This window comes from Gouania willdenowi, chromosome 10 (genome assembly GCF_900634775.1).
Source record: "Gouania willdenowi chromosome 10, fGouWil2.1, whole genome shotgun sequence".
Taxonomy (NCBI): domain Eukaryota; kingdom Metazoa; phylum Chordata; class Actinopteri; order Blenniiformes; family Gobiesocidae; genus Gouania; species Gouania willdenowi.
This window is the reverse complement of record NC_041053.1, coordinates 10,256,347-10,278,833: the sequence shown is the minus strand read 5'-3', so window position 1 is coordinate 10,278,833 and position 22,487 is coordinate 10,256,347. Positions and strand designations below refer to the sequence as shown.

General features: G+C 39.8%; 1 protein-coding gene, 1 long non-coding RNA gene and 1 pseudogene across 4 annotated transcripts in view; 2 read left to right on the top strand and 1 right to left on the bottom strand.

Moving 5' to 3' along the window:
- Positions 1-380: 380 nt before the first annotated feature.
- Positions 381-21,657, bottom strand: LOC114471388 (uncharacterized). Of its 2 annotated transcripts, none has more exons than XR_003674967.1 (8): positions 20,550-21,657; positions 20,393-20,470; positions 16,835-16,946; positions 16,585-16,688; positions 13,931-14,278; positions 13,196-13,237; positions 5,709-5,873; positions 381-745 (listed from the first exon to the last, which is right to left on the bottom strand). It is a non-coding gene; the product is annotated as an uncharacterized LOC114471388 (long non-coding RNA). The 2 variants fall into 2 exon arrangements; XR_003674966.1 differs by having other exon boundaries at positions 13,931-14,032.
- Positions 2,033-2,150, top strand: LOC114471706 (uncharacterized; annotated as a pseudogene).
- pmt (phosphoethanolamine methyltransferase) overlaps positions 21,370-22,487 on the top strand; it is a 15,938-nt gene continuing 14,820 nt past the window's right edge. The window contains exon 1 of one of the 2 annotated variants that reach the window (XM_028460159.1): positions 21,370-21,493. In XM_028460159.1, coding sequence (XP_028315960.1) covers positions 21,394-21,493 — 100 coding nt within the window. In that variant the 5' untranslated portion in view covers positions 21,370-21,393. Of the gene's footprint in view, positions 21,494-21,550; positions 21,835-22,487 lie in introns of those variants that run through there. The other variant, XM_028460160.1, reaches the window with a different exon arrangement.

The window sequence follows — 22,487 nt, the reverse complement described above, 5'->3', positions numbered from 1 at the left end:
TTTTTATCTGTAGTCCCTGGACAGTTATGTGTTAGCCTAAAGGAAATAAAATTACAATTATACAAATAACACAATGCGATAAAACACAACACAGTAAAATATATGTTTTTTAAAAACAGCACTCTCAATAACACAAGCCAAACATGACAGACATTACAGCAAGACTGTTACGAACTCAACAACAACAGAGACCAGTCAGACTAACAAACAAAGGACAAGAGACCAGTAGGTAGCAGCGAGAGGTGATCCTGTCAGTGCTGACAGCTCTCACAGGTGGGGTTGATGACAAACCATGTATTACTTTATAGATGAGGCAAAGATGAGAGTATTTGACCATGTTTTTCCAACTGAGTAAATGATGCTTTTGTAATAGTGGACAGTGATGATATGAGAGTGGTTTGCGGTCCAACTGAATATGTGTAAAAATGTGTGCTCGTAGAAGTATGCATTGAACAATAATCAAAGTATTTGTAGAATATAGAGGTAACATACATAAAAATTACAAATCAACTCAATGTATTGAAAAAATAAAACATTTATGCAAAAGTTTTTATCTTCTTTGCTGCCCCTCCAGAAACAACACCATCGCCTCATCAGTCCAACCAGTGCTGTAGAGTTTTCATCATGAGCTGGATGTTGTGGAGCATGGCAATGGTTTGGTCTTTGTCCTGCTGGGTCTGTTCCATGCACCATGTTTCTGACCGCTCCATGGAACCAAATGTGTAAACATCTCCCTTCGATTTTCCTGCATTAAAGCATTCAAAATATTAGTTGTTACTATAGTTTCCTTTATTCGTAAACACAGTTAACTTCAAGTAAATGTTGTACATTGGGATTTCAAGATGGGCCAAAAGATAACGTTGCTTATGTTGATGTTTGCATGAATGAATCTTAATGAATTAGTTCTGAGTGGAAAACGAGGCAGATGAGCAGCAGGAGATTCTGGCTGTGGAAACAGCTGCCTTCAAATAAGCAAGACATGTTATTGATTATATAGTTCAGTAATATTATTAAATGGGAAATATTGTAACAACAAGGGAAGTTCTGAATACAGGTCTTGCAATGTATATTGTTGCTGATTTTGTCAGGGATCCTAAAGCATTGTCATATTTATTAGCTTAGCAGTGGCTAGTAAACAATAGCTGACACCACGTTAAGAGACGTAACGTTTGTAATATTGATGAGGGAATTTTGTAGCAAACGTATTCATAGCAGGCCAACAACAGGTTGAAATAAAACTTTTCATATCACAAACAGGGTTCTGCATAATGAGCTCCGTCATGGCTAAAGTTGGGTTCATTCCGCCGGGCTTTCCCCTGAATCTCTTTGGACAACAACAGTCCCAGGAAGCCCTGGCTTTGTCCTCTGACCTCTGCTACTTTTGTTGTTTTTGCTCCATTTCAGGTTTTCTTAAAGAAAGTTTTGAGATTAACTCCAACAGACGACTCTCAACTCAGATTTAAAAATTGATTTTCCCGAGAATCAGCTCTTGATAACTTCCCGACCCCTAACATATCTGGTGCTTTGTCCTGGCCCAGTCACAACGTGGTGCCTGCTGAACACCGTTTTTTAGCTCCTGGAACAGGTGCCATGTTGGTAGAAACAGAAAGAACCGATGCTAACTTAGACGCGAGCACCAAGTTAGCACCAGCACCAAGTCGGGGAAAAGGGGTATTTGGGGGTGTACGTATTTTTCAAAATAATGAAAAGAGACACAAAATACCTGAAAAAGATGTTTTATGGGGGCCAGATGAAGATCTGAAAAGCTCAAAATCACAAAGCACATCAGGATGAAACTTTGGTCACCATCAACAGACATGTCATTTTTAAATGTCTGACTTCATATTGGATTTCTGTCAGTTTCTCTGATAACAGACTGTCTCTGTTCCTCTGAAGTCAATCTATCCCTGCTCTGCATTCATGTTCAGAGCAATATGTATTAGGGCAAAGTGTTAGCTTCTTCTTTGTTTGCTAGCAAAGCCCCAAGCAGCATGGGATAATTAAGTTTCTCATCTGCTCAACAGCTCATCTGTATTGTGGCCATACCAGCCTGTCACTGCCCGATCTCGTTAGATCCCGGAAGCTAAGCAGGTCTGGGCCTGGTTAGTAGTTGGATGGGAGACCACTGAGAATTCCAGGTGCCACAGTGGGGTCACACGCTCCAGTGGTATCTGTCATTGTGTCCTTGGGCAAGACACTTCACCCACATTGCCTAGTATGAATGTAGTGTGTGAGTGAGTGCTGGTTGTGGTCGGAGCGACTGCTGGTGCACTATGGCAGCCTTGCTTCTGTCAGTCTGACCCAGGGCAGCTGTGGCTACAATAGTAGCTTAAAACCATTAAGTGTGGAGTGAAATAATAATTCCTTAATTCTGTAAAGCGCTTTGATAAAGCGCTATAAAAAAGTTCCATGTATTATCTGCAATATTACAACTTCTATTTTTCAGGTTTACCAATATTTTCCCAAAAAGATTTGAAAGATTCAAACAAGATTCTTGCTTGGATGCTGATGTATATGTTTTGCATGTAACCCCAGGAGTGCCTTCACATGCCCATAGGTGAAAACAACTGCTTCAGGGGCCTCCCAGTGGCAAAGAGTTTAATGACAATTCAGTTCAAACAACATTAGGAACGCTGCTCCATTTGGTGCTACAGTATGTACAAGGAAAAACAGTAAACATAGCATTAAAATAGACAATTTAATAAAAGTTAAGTTGTGTATTGTATGCCCAGTGAGGGGGTGGAGGATAGCACATACATTTATTGCACAAAAGGAGATTTGTATACAGTGAGTTATGTGTTGATGAGTGTTCAGAGCCTGTCATTTCTGAGGGCTATTCCATAAAGTGGGTTATGTTCAAACTCTGAGTATATTTGGGCTCAAATGAGGGAAATTCATCCCATCCCATTCCTAAACTCGATGTATGTTCTTCTCTGAATATGTTACCATGGCAACATTGTCCGTGACCTAAACCTGGTCGCTGGCAGGTTTTATCGAAGAAACCCTGGGTTTCTACCTGGCTCCGCCCACCTGAACACCGTTTCTGAACACTTTAATGCATCTTGACACTCTTCTCTGAAATACATTAGTAACATTACACACCACAGACGTGTTCACATCATTACTAATGTTGTGTTGCTTTATGTTTTTTTGGGGGTTTTCTGTGCAAATGGTAGTTTTCTGTATAACATTGTGGATACAGAGCAATAAGTGAAAGTCACTGAGAGGTTGATCTGCAATAAAACATCTACTGACGTCTGTAGTAAAGTTCCCTGGATACAAACCTGTGCAGAATGTAAAGGGAGGAGATGACATTTTTAAATGAATCCACTTTTAAGGCTCGATTGTTGTTTTATACTGTAATACAGTTTGATCAATAGATCACATGTCTTTGAAGTTATGGTGGCACAGTGAATTATGACACCGCTGTTGGAAGTGATAGAACACAGGTTCACGCCCATCTTCAGTCTTTCTTTATGACATTCTTTTTTGACATTGAGATGACTCCGGCGACAATTTTACATTAAAAATCAATATAAATGATGCAATATTAAGCGGCAGTCACTGTCTTTATATCCAGTGTAACAGGAGGGCTCTCAATGCAGCCATCCTATGCTGCTGCCACGCCTCCTCAGACACATTTTATTCATGTTATTCACCACTCATCATGTCACTGAAGCAATAAAGTGATGAAGTGACCAAAAAGCGAGACTAATCACGGGTGATTTAAGCCACTATAGTCACTGAAGGTGCGTTCTAGTGTGAATGCACCTTTAGAACAGGCTCATATTCCTCAAATGCCGGCTTATTTCACCCATCAGGGTGAATAAATCACTCTCTTCCAGGTGGTAGCCATGGTAGTTCGTCTAACCTTCAATACATTGATGATGTTTTTTTATAGCGCGCATGCACGCAAGTAACCTAAGGTTTACATACTCAGGGTTGATTAACCCACTTCATACCAGCTGTAATGGAATCAGATACCCAGAGTTTCCCATCGCGGGGTATGTTGACCCAGAGTTTATGGATAGACTGAGAGTTTGTTAACCCTCCTTTATGGAATATCCCTCTGGTCTTGTGTGACCTGTAGTGCCAGCCTGAGAGCAACAGGCTGGGATGATCCTTTAGGGCCTATGCTACGAATCTAGATTGATTCATCTCCGTTAGCTGGCTTCAACTAACCAAACATTCCCTGTCAGACAGGAGCTGTCCTACGAATGTTGATCGCCTCTGATCACAACACGCTAATTTAGGCCAAGTGATTACAGCCACGCTACATGCAGGGGTGGAGATTGCAGGGTCTGACCAATAAATGGAGAGAACTGGCAGACTGAGTGTCTTTACAATGAATGGAGGAACAGTTTATGATCTTACAATCTTCTTATAATCTTCTGCATGAGGACCTACGCCGTGCACACGGTGTAGGTCCTCACGCAGAAGTATATATCAGGCTTAAGGCTGTTGAAGAACAGCTAATAATCTTATCACCATAATTTTTCTCTGTTTGTTTTCACAGCAAACGTTTTGCAGCCTCTGATGCAGTTCCATGAGCTACTTAGTTTGGGACACCGTTACTGAAGTAGAGGGCAGACAAACAGAAATGAGAAGAAAAAGCTCTCATCCATTGAAAATTCTGCCTTGTCAGCCTGTTTTGTTTCACACTGTAGCCGATATCCTGTCCACCCACGATGCCGTGCACTTTAAGTCGTTTGTGTTAATAGCGCACCTGAATCGCTCTCGATTGCGTGTCCACACTAGCTAAACCAGGCGGACTATCCGGGAAAATGAACCCACTCTAGGATTCTTTCACTTAAACTCATCCTAAATGTTTAGATACTGCAGATCTTCAGGCAAACCAGATTTGCCAAGATGGGATTTAGTCCAAGTCACTGGTAAACTTTGAGAACAGAGAACTGTTACAATTAAGACTCACCAAGCCAGACTTCTCCATCAGAGATAGAGGGTGGATGGATGTAAATTCATATGACACACTTTGAAGTTCAGTTTATTAATCTTCTAGCACTGCCCCACATTTAGAAACAGGGAGACTTCTTCACTACATTCCATCTGTTATGATTTTAGGATCCATTATAGAAAGCAGGAACCCTCCCATGCACTGTCTGGGAGACACAAAGCAGGTGGTGCAGTCTACTTTGTTATCCCTCATCCTTCCCGGAGATCTTCATCAAAGTGAGCCTAAAAATAACCTAATTGTTTCCAGAAAACAGTATAATTTTATTCGCTGTGAAGCGATTCATCATTGTTTCATTGTGGAAGGACATTTATGGAGGCATGTGAGGATATTGACATCTTCTTTGAGCTTCTATTTTCTTGATAGATGAGAGTGATGAGGGGTTTAGTGGGAAGACAACTAAGGATGCTCACATGTAGATCAATCATTGTGTTCACTGGGGTTTGGATGGAAGAGGATGGGATGGGGAGCAACACACAAGGGACACACAAGCATCAGACACACACAAAGCCCACCTGTCGTGTCAATATAGGTACATATAGGTAAAACTCTATTTCTAATCACCACAATGGTTAATTCTTCCTTCTGTCCTTTACTACAAGACCGTGCAAACCAGAAACAACTGAGACGTGGATAAGACCTCAAATTAATCATTTATGTGCAAAAATTCTTCTCCCCCCAACCCCCCACCACCTCCAGATTTATCTGCACTCAAGTTCAAGTGAAGTGAAATTACTTTATTTTCGCCCTGGGACCATGCCTTTGTTTCCCCCTGTTGAAACGAGCCAATGTTTTCTCTCCTCACAGCGTACGCACGGCCATCAGCAGCAGTAAAAGCCTCCTTCTGTCTTCACCTGTTTGTAAAATGGACCGAGACACTTCTGCGTCCCAGGAGAGGCACCTTGTTTTGGAGCACAACAACAGACATGAAAGAGGGCATGAATATTTATGAGTGGTAATCACTGTGAACTGTTATCATCATCGCCACACATTCTTATTCAAGAAACACAAAGGCTGCATATATATGCAAATAAATTAGGTTCAACAAACAAAGAAACTTGAACATGATTAACTTAAAAGGACCATTTAAACTTTATGATGGAAACCAGAGTTAGTAACATACATATATATATATATATGGTTCATGCTGTGCTGCTCACAGCTCCAACAAACCTGCTTAAAACAACTTATCAATTAGTGAGATTGAAGATTGTGAGGAAAAGCAGTGTGTTATTTAGTGTGTCATAGATATTGGTATTAGTTAAGGATGTCACTTTGACACGTTAAATGTAATTAATTAATTATAGGAAAAAATAACCTCTCATTTAAAGAGTTCCCGGTATACCCATAATACTGATGCACAGACTACAATAGAAGAAGGGAGACTACTGAGCTTCTCAGCTATGTTGGTGTTCATTTTGGCTAATAAAAACACTGGATGGAAAACAAAAGCCCAGTTGTGTGCAAATTGTGCAAGAAAGAGTTTGCGGATCACCGGAGCTTTGTAGCCTCCGCTACCACCTCAATGCTAAACATGTAGCAGCTAGCACAGAAAGCTAGCATGGACACTCGGACAGTGTTAACTGCTACATGCTGTGAGCAGGGCTGACTCTAGGCATAGGCAAACCAGGCGTTCGCCTGGGGCACCATCTACTGGAGGGGTGCAAAAACTTCCTGGTCCGGGACCATGGAGGCTCTCTGATCCTGATACACCGAGGACCTCCCCGCAGTGATGTGATGTGACTGGGGCAGGAAAGACTGGGCGCAAGGTGAGCCTCCGCTTTGTCAGCGAGTTGTGGCGGGTTTAGTTTCAGCGGGGACGGCCTCTGCAGGGGCCGCACTCTAGGGTTCACCTTACGGACGGATCCCCAGGCACAAGCTTTGGGTTTATTATTTAAACGTTGTCCTTATTTGTATTCACCGAGGCCTACCCCCAAACCCCCCCTCTGATATGTCATTACAGAATCTCTCCTGGTCAGTTCTGGTCAAACTGCCCCAAGTACAGTCGGCCAGATACCATCGTACTGATAACATTTACCAATGTCTTTTCTCAGAGACTCTGTCATTGTTATTGTTAGTGCTATCAGCAGCATACAAAACCCTGAGAGCACAGAACAGCTACAGATTCATGGGACACAGACACTGAAACCTTTGAATCCCAGACCGGTCTGCCCCAAAAAACCCTTAGACCAAATAAAACCCGTGTCCGCATTTCACCTTTAACCCTTCAACTTGACTTTGTCTCTTCTCATTGAAAACCGCAACACCCTCAATCCCACACTGCTGACCTAAAAGAAAAGCTATAGGCGACTTCCGGTAGAATCCTTCCAACCAAAAGCAAGTAGCACCCCCCCCCCCCCCCCCCCAAGTGATTGCTTATTATTTAACAATTTCTATTAATTTTGTCCAATAAATGAATAGTAATACAGGGACTAGATTAAAACAAAAATACATTTGCTTCTATGTTAGCATTTTTAGATGGTTAACACAAGTAAGATTAAACACATAGGTGATCATTTGAGTTATTTATAAACCGCAAAAGGAAAATTCTTTACAGCAGCAATAAGAAAGAATGAGGAAAATGAAGAACATTTTGCGACAACGATCCATAAAATATATACATATTAATAATAATAGTATCAACAGATGCTTGCTCATTTTTTTGTTTTGTTTTTTTAAATTAAAACAACTATATAATGTGTCAATGAGTTGACTTGTTGTATTTGATGCTGTACAAATAAAGTTGAATTAACTTATGAACATTGATCATGATAATAACTATTAGTAATTAATTAATCACACAATTTTTTAAATCTCTTGACAGCACTAGTATTAGTATTAATTAGCACTTCAAACAAAGGAATATACATATTGATAAATGGGTTACTGAATTTAATCGATAAACACAGTAAATTGACAACAAGCTGCGTGATTTAGTTTTAGTTGTCAGTGGTATTGTTTTGTATTGATTTTCATATGTTAGGTTTCTGTTGGGAGAATTGTGAATTGCAAATAGAAAGGTATAGTGAGTATTGAGTAGCCTACAAACAGTGGACTAGAATTTAAAATACAGTATATGAATATATTTTGGACTGTGAGTTGAAGCCGGACAACAGAGCACCCAAGCACGTTGACAACAAAGTTTCAGGTCATAATGATGCTAACCACCACAGCTATTCTCCTAAAACTCTACAGTTGTGATAATAAAATAATAATACTACATCCAATTTTTATAGGGCTTTTTTGGACACTAAGACGCTTTACATGGGGAATAAAACAAAAAACGAGATTTATGGAAAAGCCAGTTTGAACAGGTGAGTTTTTAGTAATGATTTGAAGTTTGGTAGTGAGTCAGTTTCTAATGGTCGGTAGGAGTGAGTTCCAAAGGGTGGAGGCAGCGATGGCTAAGGCTCGGTCCCCCAAGGTCCCGCGGATAGTGCGGGTGATGGGAGTGAGGCTTCTCCTTTCCTTCCTTATGTTTAAAGTTTGAAATAATTAAGATAAAAAAAATTATTTATGAAATCTATCTTTAATAAATACATTATACAACAACATTTGTTTTTTTTCCTTTTTATTACAAATTTTATATTTTGAAAATGCTTTGAGATGACTTGTTGAAATTGGCGCTATACAGTATAAATAAAGTTGAATTGAATTTCATTGAATATCTTACCAATGGCTCTTTCAACTCTAGAAATCAATCAAAAATCTTAAAAAAAAATAAAGAAATGCTTCTAAATGTATTCATGCCGCCATTCATCTTCTAAACCTAAATTTTCTCCTACAGGTAATTTAAAGTCTCTAATTAAACAAACTAACAGAAAAGGTTCTTGACTGTTGGAGGAAATCAGAGTATCAGGGGAAAATGATACATAAGCTTTAGAACTACATAAAACCTTCAGAGTAAAAACTTAGACCACTGTTTTGCCATGATGCAGATTCTGGTTGACAAATGATTAAAAATCCATATACTGCTGTGTCATTGTATAGCACTTAGATATGACATGTGCACAACAATAGCAAAGTAACGCATTAAGGATTCATTCATAAAACAAGTATTCTAGAAATGGGAGATGATGATTCATCAGTCCTGGACAAACTGTCTTCAGGGGTTAGTCTGACTGCTAATCTGTTTATTATTATTATCATTATTATTATTCTAGCCAGTTTATAGTCTGTGTGTATATACGTAAAGCACACAATATTATCTAAACAAAACTAAATCTGTCTCTTTTCAGCCATATTGCACTGTTTATTTTATACCTTGTTATAAACCTGTGTGCAGTATCATCTTATGTGGAGGATTGATATACGAACATCACAGATTTAATTTAATCTAGTTCAGCATGAATAAATTCGAGTCTGATTGATAAACAGAAGCCAAAGGATGTTTTCACAGCGTTTTACTGACATCTAGTGCACAAACATGAACACGTCTGCAGTGTTCTACCCATGCATTAGTGCAGGGGTGTCAAACTTATTTTAGTTCAGGGGCCAAATAAGAAGCAGTTTGACCTCAAATGGGCCACAGATTTTATCCACGTATTTTATTCTACGTATACATAAAATACAAAAATATGTAGTAAACTGACAATATCCAAGCAATAAATGATAGATATATTGACTTATTTATATAATGATTCATATTTTCTCTGTCATTTTTACTTTCTCCTGCAGGCCATGACTTTGAAACATGTACATTAGTGAGTGCACTTCAGGTAGTCTTCCTTTGCTGTAAAGTGTTTACATGAGATTAAGGCCAATAAATTAGCACTGATTCATTTAAAGAAACAAGTTGGATTTAATATACAGTGTGACAAATGACTTTGATCCCAATTTAAACAGCCACAACTGACCTATGTGAAGTCATACTCTGAGCAAATGTGCTAAAGTCGTATCATCTGCTTCAGCGCTACAATGACAAAAAAAACAAAACAAAACAGCAAATTTGCATGTAATTAGTAGAAATCAATTTTAAATAATGGTGTTGAATATAGATGAAAGTCTTAAATAAACAAAAGCAAGGTTTAAAAAAAATGTTTAATACAAAAACCAACAAACAAGTTCATAAACCACAGTCGTTTAGAGAGAGAGTTGCGACATTTCTTTTTTTTTTTTTTTACATGGAGCCTTACAATAGTTTCCGGGAGTGAGCAGTTGACAATAGAGGGTTTTCACGCCGTGATATGCAGCAGGTAAACAAAGCGCACACACACAAGCAAATCCCAAATTTCGAGCGAAATGGTGAATTCTTGCCGTGTTTTTGGCTGGACCAATCATTCAGACCGTGAAAAACAGTTGGAGTTTTATAAACTGCCAAAAGTTATAACAAATCAGGGAGAACAATGTCAAAAGTTGTCAGAGGAACGGAGGCGCTGGTGCACCGGGTCCGGCGACATGAGCGAGGGGCAAGCAGGGCCTTAAGAACCTTCTGTAAATGTCTGTCTTCATGTCCCCCTTCCCTCGAAATATGATTTTATATTACACAAAAAATAAATACATCTTTCGGCATAAGCGGAGGCCAGAGCGCGCACACACATTCTGTTATTTCACCTGTCCGACCTGGGCTTCGTGGTAATCATGGAAAACAACATGTCCCCAGCACAGGATATTGTTTTCCTGGGGCTGTTCCTGCACTCGGAGCCTTTCGCGGCATGCGTCTTGGCGCAACAGTTGAAAGCTTTCGGGGCGTGTCTCTTGCTTTTCCAACCGGGAAAATCTGTTCGATTCAGGTTATGTCTGCGGTTACTCGGGCTGATGGCGTCTATCATCCTCGTAATCCAGCTCGGTCAACCCAACATAAGAGAATACCAGCTGTGGGTGGCCTCATGCGGGCTGAATACTGTGTGTCATGGCGCACGGACAATGCTTATGGGCACCATCACGTCCAGGATGGTGGTCACCACGGATGCCAGATCTGTGAGGGGCCACTGGAATGTGGACCTTCAGCGCTCAGTGTGTGTGTGTGTGTGTGTATGTGTGTGTGTGTGTGTGTGTGTGTGAGTCAGTTATCAATCAATCAATCTTTTATTTGTATAGCGCCAAATCATAACCAATGGTATCTCAAGACACTTTACAGTAGAGCAGTCTTAAGGACGAACTCTTCATTTTATGGATACACACATATGCATATATACGTATATACACATACATATGTATCCCACACCCAACATGAATTCATCATGGCGGCAAGGAAAACCTTCTGTTAAGCAGCAGGAACCTTGTGTGGATCCCATTCCTATGATGAACAGCCATCCACGTTATGCTGTGTTGGGTGTGTGCAGAGGAAAGGGTGGAGACAGAGTTGTTGAGACTCTGTAACTCCACACTGAGGATCCCACGGACCTGCAAGACAAAAGCCAGAAGGAGTACAGGAGCAAACACACAAGAGAAGAAGCAGACATAGAGGGAGTGTTTGAGAGAGGAATGGGACCCTCTCCGGTCCCTCTCTAACCTAAATGACCTCTCTCTTAACGCCCTCTCCAACCTCTCTCCAACCGAGCATGCCAGACCCCCCCACCAGCAGTCTATGCCTATTGCATCTTAACTATGAGCTGGTTCCTAACTAAAAGCTTTACCAAAGAGGAATGTTTTGAGCCTAACCTTAAAGGTAGAGAGGGTGTCTGCCCCCCCGAACCGTGGTTGGTAGATGGTTCCAGAAAAGTGGGGCCTGATAACTGAAAGCGCTTCCTCCTAAACTACTTTTAGAAACAAATGGAACAACGAGTAGTCCAGCATTTTGAGAGCGTAGTGTTCTGGGGGGATTGTATGGCACTACAAGCTCCTTGAGATAGGCTGGTGCCTGTCCGTTTAGGGCTTTATAAGTGAGAAGAAAAATCTTGAATTCTATTCTATATTTTATGGGAAGCCAATGCAGAGAGGCTAATACAGGAGTAATGTGATCTCTTCTCCTAGTTTTAGTCAGTACACATGCTGCAGCATTTTGAACCAGCTGAAGTGTCTTAAGCGACTTGCTCGGGCAGCCTGCTAAAAGAGAATTACAATAATCCAGTCGAGAGGTAACAAAAGCATGGACTAGCTTTTCGGCGTCGCCCTGAGACAGGATAGATCTGATTTTAGCAATGTCACGGAGATGAAAGAAGGCAGTTCTTGAAGTTTGTTTTATGTGAGAGTTGAAGGATAAGTCCTGATCAAATAGAACCCCAAGGTTTCTAACAGTTGTGCTTCGTGCCAGAGTAATGCCATCTAGGGCAGTTAGGCTAGCATAGGTTTCTCTAAGGTGTCGTGGGCCCAGTACAGTGACCTCAGTCTTGTCTGAGTTAAGAAGAAGAAAATTTTGGTCCATCCAGGCCCTAATGTCCTTTAGACAGGCCTCAAGTTTAGATAGCTGATTTGTCTCACCTGGCTTCATTGATACATACAGTTGGGTATCATCAGTGTAGCAGTGAAAGTTAACAGAGTATTTTCTCATAACATTACCAAGGGGGATCATATAGATACAGAAGAGGATTGGACCTAGCACAGAGCCCTGAGGAACCCCGTAGCTTACTTTAGTGTACACAGAAGACTTATTATTCACGTGTACAAACTGGTACCTATCAGATAGGTAGGACTTAAACCAGTTTAGGGCAGTCCCTGTGATTCCAAGTAATTCCTCTAATCTCTCTAGTAGAATATAGTGATCTATAGTGTCAAAAGCTGCACTAAGATCTAATAAAACCAGCACTGAGAGTCGTCCTTCATCTGAAGCCCAGAGTAGATCATTAGTTACTTTAACTAAAGCAGTCGCAGTCATTGCTGGCCAGGGGGAAGCTAAGCTAGAGCTAGCACGGTCCGCACCGGCTAGGTCCTGCTTGCTAGCTTCGGTTTTGGTATCAGGGGTGCGGAACCGCTTCTCCAGATTGTTGATCCTCGCCTCCATATCTAACAGTACGCTACACTTTATGCAACTACCATTGTCCCTAAAGGAGGACGAGGAGTAACTAAACATCTGACACACCGGGCAGGAGAGCGGAGGGGAGGGGAGAGAAGCCATAGGTGCTAAATTTAAGCTAAGCTAAGCTAAGGACAAAAGGACGTTTAAAGGAGATTACACTGCCTATAAGAGGCGAGATTACTTTTTACTTAACCTTTGTACGTTTAACTGTACGGTAAAAAATTAAAACAAGTGTTTTCAAGGCTAAAATATCAATGACAACAAGTTTGATTAGAGTTAGCAGAACACAGTAGTAGAGCGTAAACAGGAAATGATCAATACTTCACCACGTCAGCAGCACGTCCAGAGCAGTTAGTTTCTGTGGAGCCCTAAAAGGAGGAGAGAACAGAGGAGAAGGATGGGAGTGGAGAGGTGTTTATAGGACACACAATTTATGTAGCCTGTAACAGTTTATTTTGTTAGATGGCTTTGTATATTTACCTATATACAGTGCTACATTTGTTGCTGTATACAGATGCACTATTTTGTAAATCTACAGATGTTCTCTGTGGCACTTGTTAAAAAAAATTCACAGTGCTTATGATGTTACGAGCTGAAACATAAGTTAGACAAGATCTGGACCCCTTCCTATTTAATTTTGGAGTGATGGTGAACGGCTGCTGTTTGTTTTGTGCCAATTTGTTTAGGGGACATAAATACTGTGTTGATTGTATGATTGTAGTAAAGCAAAACACAAAACCTTTATGTACAGTATATTATTTGTTGGTGTTTGTTGTGTTAGAATTCACTAGCATCTCCTATGAACAATATGGACTCCCACTAATAATCTCTGGAGCCCCACCACTACGCTGGTGGTACTAGCAAAGCTAAACCAGGATCTACGAGGCAAAAATCTGGACAATATCCAAATTTATTCGGCCCATTTCTTGTCAGGTAAGTGAATTTAAACTTTGATAATGATAAGTGCTCTGTAGTTTTTGTGTAGTGTATGCAGAAATGTAGACATAAAGAAACATCAAAAAGATAGTTAAATATAGCCGCAAGCGGCAATAAACCCTCACCTTTGCCACGCCCCTTTGCTGCATCGCCCTCACCAAATTGCACCACCTTTGCCATGCCACCTTCGATGCACCGCCTTCGCTGTGCCGCCTTGGATGCGCTGCCTCAAGTTCATACAAAGACATAATATAACAGTGAATTTTATACTATCAATGCATTATTATTGATTTGTTTAGACAGAAATGTACTATTGAGATATAAACTTGGACCTATTTATGATTTTTGTTGTTGTACTAACACATTCAAGAACAATGCTGGAGTTGTAGTTGTAGTAGTAGTTGTAGTAATAGTAGCTCCAGGAAGCGTGTGTTAAAGTTTGAGGTGACGATTTTTAAAATTTGGCCAATTTCCTGTTAACACAAAATTGAGAGTATTTAGACACGATAAACATAAAGTAAAAATCCCTCGTAGTGTGGCCACTACGAGAGCAAGAGGCCTTTCGCCAGCTTGTGGCGCTCGGGCCTAATAAACAAAGACTAAAAAAAGATGTTTACATACAGTAAACTATGTTGCATTAAATACTATGCTTTGATGTAAACTATAACTAAATGCTGACACAAACAAACCCAGGATAGTAAGTGTTACAAAAGCAAAAGTAAGTTATAGCTAAATTAATAAATGCAAAATAATTTATGACAATAAGTGACAATGGGGTGAATCCACTCCTCCACTTTGTCACAGTATAACAGATTAATAATTTACATCCTAAATGATGTAGCACTTGCATCCTCCAGTTTGAGGTCACGGTGATCCAGATAGGAATTCAGTCACACCCACAGCTGGACAGAAACCAATATTAAAAAAAAAAAAGAACCATCTTTAGGAGCCACCTCTGTGCGGCATGTTAATACTCTTAGGTATTCCACATTGACTATTCCATTATTATTATTATTGCAATGTAATTGTATTTAATCACGTTTAGATTAATGCAGGGGTTATGCTGTTGTTATTTTTTGTCATTGTATCTCCACACAGTTCAACATAAACACACCACTAGAGGGAAGCTGGGTGAACTGAAAATAATGTCTCTTTGTAATTTAATTAGATTCAACTTCATTTATATTGTGCCAATTACAACAATAAGTCATCTTATAGCACCCATTACGAACAGAACACAGAAAAAGTTAAAAATAAATGACAAAATAATACTGTACTACTGCCATGTAGAAGATGGTAACTTCCTTAAAGTGATTTTACTTTAGTTTATAGCTCCTCTTTTTTCTAAACTTTGAATGCTTCTTTTGGAAATGTACTGCATTAATAAAAGTCACGTCTCTGTCCACATTAGGAAGTAGTCTGGACCATCAGCGCACCCATCTGATTACGCTTGGACCAGTGAACTTTGGACATGATAATGTTTGAACAGGTCGAACACAAACAATAAATTACACGAGCACAACATACCAAGAGAAATTAGGAACAGTGTGACACAGATCAAACATGTGACTGTACAGTTGTTGGCAGAATGAAGATTCTAAATTTCACAGCAATCTTCCAATTTGAACCCTTTATTTCAAACATATTGCGATCTTTTTGTTCAATAGTATTTAAAAAAAGAAAAGTAAAATTAGTAAAAAAGTTTAGCAAAAGTTTTAAACCACTGAATCTAAGAACATGTAAGTATCACAGCCACACTGTACTTACTCAAACTAGAAGCCAAGTGAATAAACGTACATGACATAACATGTACTGTATGTCAAACTTCAAAACCCTTAACCCACTGCCCTCACCCACCACGGTTCAACATGAGGGCATAAAACTGCAGTGGACTTTGAAAGAGAACATAGTCTCATCCTTATGTAACACAGTGAGTTAACAACAATCAGTCTGTCAGGGTATGATAGTGTTTCAAGCATCCATGATGTTTGGTTACGATTGGAAGAAAGAGTCAAAAAGACTTCTTCAATCTCTTACACATTTTCTCATCTACGGCTTAAACGTGTCTTAAATAAATACATTTTAAAATCAATGCAAAGATGCAAAGACAAACACCATAATGATCACATACCTATGCACATTTACACCAGTGGTCAAACGCTTGAGAAAGCCACCACAGACAACACCGTAACCAGGGGTGGAATGGGTCTAAAATTCAGCCCTGGCATTTTCTGTCCAGACCAGCACACTACATTATCAGTGACGCCACCTAGAAGCTGTTATTTAGTCAGTGATGCTCAACATGTGGCTCTTTGTCTTAAATTTAATTATTATTCCCCCAGAATACCTTAAAGGGATAAACTTCTTAAACTCTTTCTACCAATTTCCTTTGGCCATTTTGCAACTTCTTTAGCTACCTTTTGCCAAAAAATACCCCTTTCCCCCTATTTTTTGTCCATTTTTCAAGTTCTTTTTGACACTTGTCCTGCCATTTTTCATCCAAATAAGCTAGCTTTAACCCAATCAATACCACTTGTTCCCTTTTTACACAAAGTTTTGCTTCTTTTTGTTCCACAGTTTTTGCCCTTTTTCACTATTGTTGCCACATTTTGCTCATTTATGCTACCCTTTGCCATTACATACCACCTGGTTCCTCTTTATTTGCCAATGTTTTGACAACTCTTGACCTGCTTTTGGCCCATTTGAGTCATTTTACACTCTTGTCTTAGCACGTTTTGGCCACTTTTGGCCAAGTGATACCATGTCTGTCTCTACTCACTCGTCATAAATAACTAAATCTTAGCAGGCCGGACCAGCCCACTCCGGGTGGACGTCCCACCGGGACAATGCCTGGAATGCCAGTCCACTCCTGACCTTAAACAACTGAGTTGAGAAGAAAGAGAGTTTCATAAATTAGGGTGACCATATTTTGATTTCCAAAAAAAAGGACACCATCATACTCAAAGTACTTGATGTTTTCTTAATTGAATATATACATTTCAATAAATAACTGTGAAAGTTTGCATTACATGGTCCCATGTGGATTTTCTGTCTGTTTTCTGGGAGGTATTTCGTAGGTGTAGACCAGATGATGAAACTGTGGAAGCTCTGCTCATGGTTTTCGTGTCCACTCTCCATGTACTTGAAGAAGAAATAAACGAAAAGTTACATATAGTCATTTCATTGCACATTTCATCAAAAGGTAAACTGAAATCGATGGAAACAATCTCTTTCTTCGATAGAGCAAATAAAGAGTAAAGACATTTACTGTCTTTTAAATAAGCCTTTTCACACTCGGAAATCTTGCTCTCGTTCAGTTCTCGCGCAAGAGTTCAATGGTCCAGAGGGATAAACTCGCCTTGACTGACAACGAGTCTCACAAAGATTTAGATTATTTTTACTGTTAGAGCGTTGATTGCTTGAAAGATATTTTGCAGAAACGTGGTATCGGTCTCCATGGCAGAAATGCTACACATGGCTTTTTAAACAGTGACCAATCAGCTCATCAGTGCTGGTCACTTATCGACCTGTCCATATTGTGCACTTCCTTCAAATTTGTCAATTTAAATAAAATAATAGCTTAATAAAAATAATCATGGACCTGGTTAGTGAATGGTGTGCACCGTACAGTAAATTTACCTTTTCAAAGTGAGAACTCACACTGTCCTTTTCACACTCAAATCTTGCTTGTCCCATCAATAATAATACATTTTATTTATGTGCACTTTTCCAAAACTCTAAGACACTTTACAGATGTTAAAACAATTACACAAATCGAAAAAAAAACTAACAATAATAAAGGTAAATACACAACCATAAGTTAAAAGCTCTGGAGAAGGAGTGTGGAAGCAGAGGAGGTCAGTTGCTTTGATACTGCTTCTCTCATTGGTTTTACAAAAGTGCTTTGATATGTGCATCATTCCCGGATAAAGTCCACCCGCTGGAGACCCAGGTAGTCTCTGTTTTAGTGCACCAGGTATAATCTGTGTGGAAGCAAGGGGACTGCATCGCTTCCATACCAGGTTAGTCAAATTTTTGTAAACATGAATCAGCTGATCAGTGTAGTGTCACTTAATCAGAAAATACATTATTTATTATTCAGTTAAATAAACGACCAGTTTTACAGAGTTCACTTATTAATCAATTGTATTTGTCAAAATAAGTAAATGGAGGTTGTTTTGGCAAATGTATGGGTTCTGTCTACACTGCTTAGGCTCCATAAAGTGTTCTAGGTATATTGTGCTGGTATGATGTACAGTACTAAACATGATAAAAGGCCAAAATAATGGTCAGATTCAAGTGATTAGAAATAAGTGATACAGTATACTCTGTTCTTCTGTGTATTTTCACCATCTCACAGTACCACTGCCATTTGTTTATTTATAATATAATATGTAATTTATATTCATCAATTTTAATCACATATTCAACTAACCATAGGTCATGTCAGGCACATTATTTTTTGCGACTCCTCGTCCATTAGAAAACATATCAAAAATCAGGCTTCGACCTTCGATGCGTACACATCCATAGATTATAACTACCAAATTTCAGCCTAATCCGTTCACGAATAACAGAGAAGCAGCGATTTTAACTAGTTACACTACTTTTAAACAAACAATATGTGTACAGTTTACAGTGCAAAATGAAGCATTAAATAAGAATTATTAAAACAATAATTTTAAAACATTTACCCTAAAATATAAAATGTACCAAAGGCTAAATTTATAAATACACTATTATAAATGTAAATATTGCAGATGATTAGGTTTCTTTAATCATGGGAACCATAATCGTAATTAAAATTTGATTAATTGTGCAGCCCTACAGGGCTGTATTAGAAAGTACACACTAGTCACCCTACGTTGTCATGCAGTTACCCAGTACTTATACTCCAAGTACCCGGGACCTCCCCTGTATGTAACAGGGACCTTTGCCATAAGTACCAGGGACCTCCACTGTAATTACCAGGGACCACACAAAAAAAAAAACAAGAACAAATTTGGCCCTCAACACTTTCTATTTGCGCGATTTAATTTTCTTTTTTTTCTGTTTTTGGAGGTGCTTTTTCTTCTTTTCCTCATTTTTCTTCTTTTTCTCCTTCTTACCCCATAAGACAGCGAGCGTTACCCCGTAAGACAGCGAGCGTTACCCCATCAGACAGCGAGAGTTACCTCATAAGACAGCGAGAGTTACCTCATAAGACAGCGAGAGTTACCCCGTAAGACAGCGAGAGTTACCCCGTAAGACAGCGAGAGTTACCCCGTAAGACAGCGAGAGTTACCCCGTAAGACAGCGAGAGTTACCCCGTAAGACAGCGAGAGTTACCCCGTAAGACAGCGAGAGTTACCCCGTAAGACAGCGAGAGTTACCCCGTAAGACAGCGAGAGTTACCCCGTAAGACAGCGAGAGTAACCCCGTAAGACAGCGAGAGTTACCCCATAAGACAGCGAGAGTTACCCCGTAAGACAGCGAGAGTTACCCCGTAAGACAGCGAGAGTTACCCCGTAAGACAGCGAGAGTTACCCCGTAAGACAGCGAGAGTTACCCCGTAAGACAGCGAGAGTTACCCCGTAAGACAGCGAGAGTTACCCCGTAAGACAGCGAGAGTTACCCCGTAAGACAGCGAGAGTTACCCCATAAGACAGCGAGAGTTACCCCATAAGACAGCGAGAGTTACCCCATAAGACAGCGAGAGTTACCTCATAAGACAGCGAGAGTTACCCCATAAGACAGCGGGAGTTACCCCGTAAGACAGCGAGAGTAACCCCGTAAGACAGCGAGAGTTACCCCGTAAGACAGCGAGAGTTACCCCGTAAGACAGCGAGAGTTACCCCGTAAGACAGCGAGAGTTACCCCCGTAAGACAGCGAGAGTTACCCCGTAAGACAGCGAGAGTTACCCCGTAAGACAGCGAGAGTAACCCCGTAAGACAGCGAGAGTTACCCCGTAAGACAGCGAGAGTTACCCCCGTAAGACAGCGAGAGTTACCCCGTAAGACAGGCGATTTACTTAAAAGAAATTGAATAGAATTGTTTTTACCACTGTCTTTAATGTATAACACTTCACAAAATGTAGACGCTTAAAAAATGTGAAATAAAAAAAATATGAACTATAATATCAATATATTTACCACAAAAGAAACCTCCTGTGAATAAATAATAAGAGCAATAAAATATTGTACATACAACAATTAACATCAGATTTAAATAACCACACTGTTTGCAACAAAAAATATATACATAAGCTACATTTATAATACGTAATAACTATATACAAAAGCTGTACAACATACTTGTATACAACTATTTGCAAACTATGTACAAAAAAGGCATTCATAAAGTCATTGCAATATTCAGATTGTTCACAATCAGTAATTCAAGTTGTACAACATAATCATTCATTTTCATAATTGGGCCCATTCAAAACCAAGGTTGGTTTACAAAATAGAAAAAGGTAATTTCATCAAGGAAAAAAATAGGTGTAAACAACAAATGAAAGCGTTTATCAAACATCCAATTGTTCCCTGAAGTCCAACCTCTGCTTCGGTTTAATTAACTTTCAAAAAGAAATAACAGTTTTCTATACCTTGACGTAACTTCGTTTAGATGTAATGTGAAGAGTCGATGGCTCGCCGGGTTTCCAACATGGCGCTTAGCTCCTCCGCTACAAACAAACGGGAAAACTACAGATATCTCTTTTTAAAGATTATAGTACTTAAAACTGAACAGACCGATACACTCACCGTTGAATCCGATTAAAGGTCGCTTTTTGAGCGTCGATCCATTGATTTAATTCGGGACGTTTGTGCCGGTTCACGGTAGGAGTTTAACACAAATGCAGCTGGGTTGCCGATCAACCGGAACTTAAAACAACCATGACCCCATCTTGGAGGCGGAAAACACTGGCGCGCCGGAAGATTTTCAAAATAAAAAAAATTCGAGTAACGTATTTTCCCCTAATTTTCTAGCACCCCGCCTTAGGCCACAGCGCCCTTAGCATTTGTCTTTACTGCCTAGCCGCCAGCCGCCAGCCCTGGATACAAGTCATATATTTGTGCTCTTGGGTGAAGCACGGAACAGTCCTCATATGCGCTCTTACTTTGAAAACAGCAACTTCCGGTCTAATCAATCGTATCAAAAAACGTACTTTTTGTTGTGTTTCTGTCTTCCACGAGTTAATGCTTTTGCTTTTAGAAGAAAAAAATAAACCGGTTTTTAAAGTTTTGCTTATCTCTTCTCGACCCTGAACTTTCATTTTAAATTAAAAAAATTAAATGTAAAAATTAAAATCATCCTAATTTTTCTGAATGGAAAATCCATTGACTAAAACACACTGACCATTCGGCTACATTAGGTGTTTAAATACTTTCTGGAAACAGTGGAAAGGCAGCAGCAAAAAGAAACAACAATGCACAGGGTTATAAATAAATAATGATTATTAAAATAAAAAACTAAATTCAAGATTATCTTTATTTTTGCCTGATCATATTAATATAATCCACTGAAGTATTTATCAGTCAGTGATTCAACCAGTCTCTGTGTGTCGCTCCACCTACAGTACATGAGGCAATATTGCGCAATCGGCGCATGCCTGCGATCTTTCTACCGCGTCAGCAAACACCGGCTCAGCTCAGCGGACCCGGGACCCCCACCCCCAGGAAACAGCTGGCTACCACTGGTCTGTCAGGTTAGTGGTGTGTGTGTGTGTGTGTGTGTGTGTGTGTGTGTGTGTGTGTGTGTGTGTGTGTGTGTGCGTGTGCGCATGTGTGCGTGTGTGTGAGATGGGAGACCTTGACCCCCAATGTGCGCCCCTCCCCTCTGCCTCGCGCACATTGGGTGCACCCTCATGGCCAGTTTGATACCTGGTCAGGACCCACTCCACACCCACTATACTTAAAGAGATCCCACCCATCCTTTAACCTGCTCTCTGTTGGATATCACAACTAGAACAATATTCCTTCTTGGACTGGATTTAGACTCAGTTTAGTTACATTTGAATCATCCAATCAGAGATCAGCATGGCTCAAGGTATGAATGCAGCTACAAATATCATTGTTCAAAATAATCTCTTTATAATTGCTTCTGTCTGGAAGGTCTGGCTTATTTGTCAGGTAATATAAAGATGACACCACAATATGAACTATGTCACATGTGTCATTGTTGATAATGCAGGAAGGTTTCTTTTTCTTTCTTTTTTTCATTCATTTATGATATAATTCATATTATAATTCCTCCAGATTGACAGACACGTGTACACTAGTGAATGGAAATAGCCACAAATCATGTTTTCAATGATTTGCCATACCAGTTTTCTTAACCACGCAAGACTATAGTCAATGATCTATAAATCGAGCAGCCAGTGTGGACGTTTGTGACATAATGTTATCTCTGAAGTCTGAGAAAATATGTAAAGCAAATGGGGTGTACAAGTCTGTACCGTTTCTTTCTAAAAATTGGAATTAAAATCAAATGTTCACTAAAAAATGCTACTGAGAGATTGTAAATCTGCATGATTGGTAACACTTCAGTTTTCTACACAAGGCTGTCATTATCATGAAGGCTGTCATTAAGTGTCGTTTACTTAATTATGACACCTTTGGAGCTATGTTGGCATTTTTTGGCTCAGGTGGAGGGATCTAGTGGGGTTAGGTTAGATTAGGTTAGAGCAGCGGTCTATAACT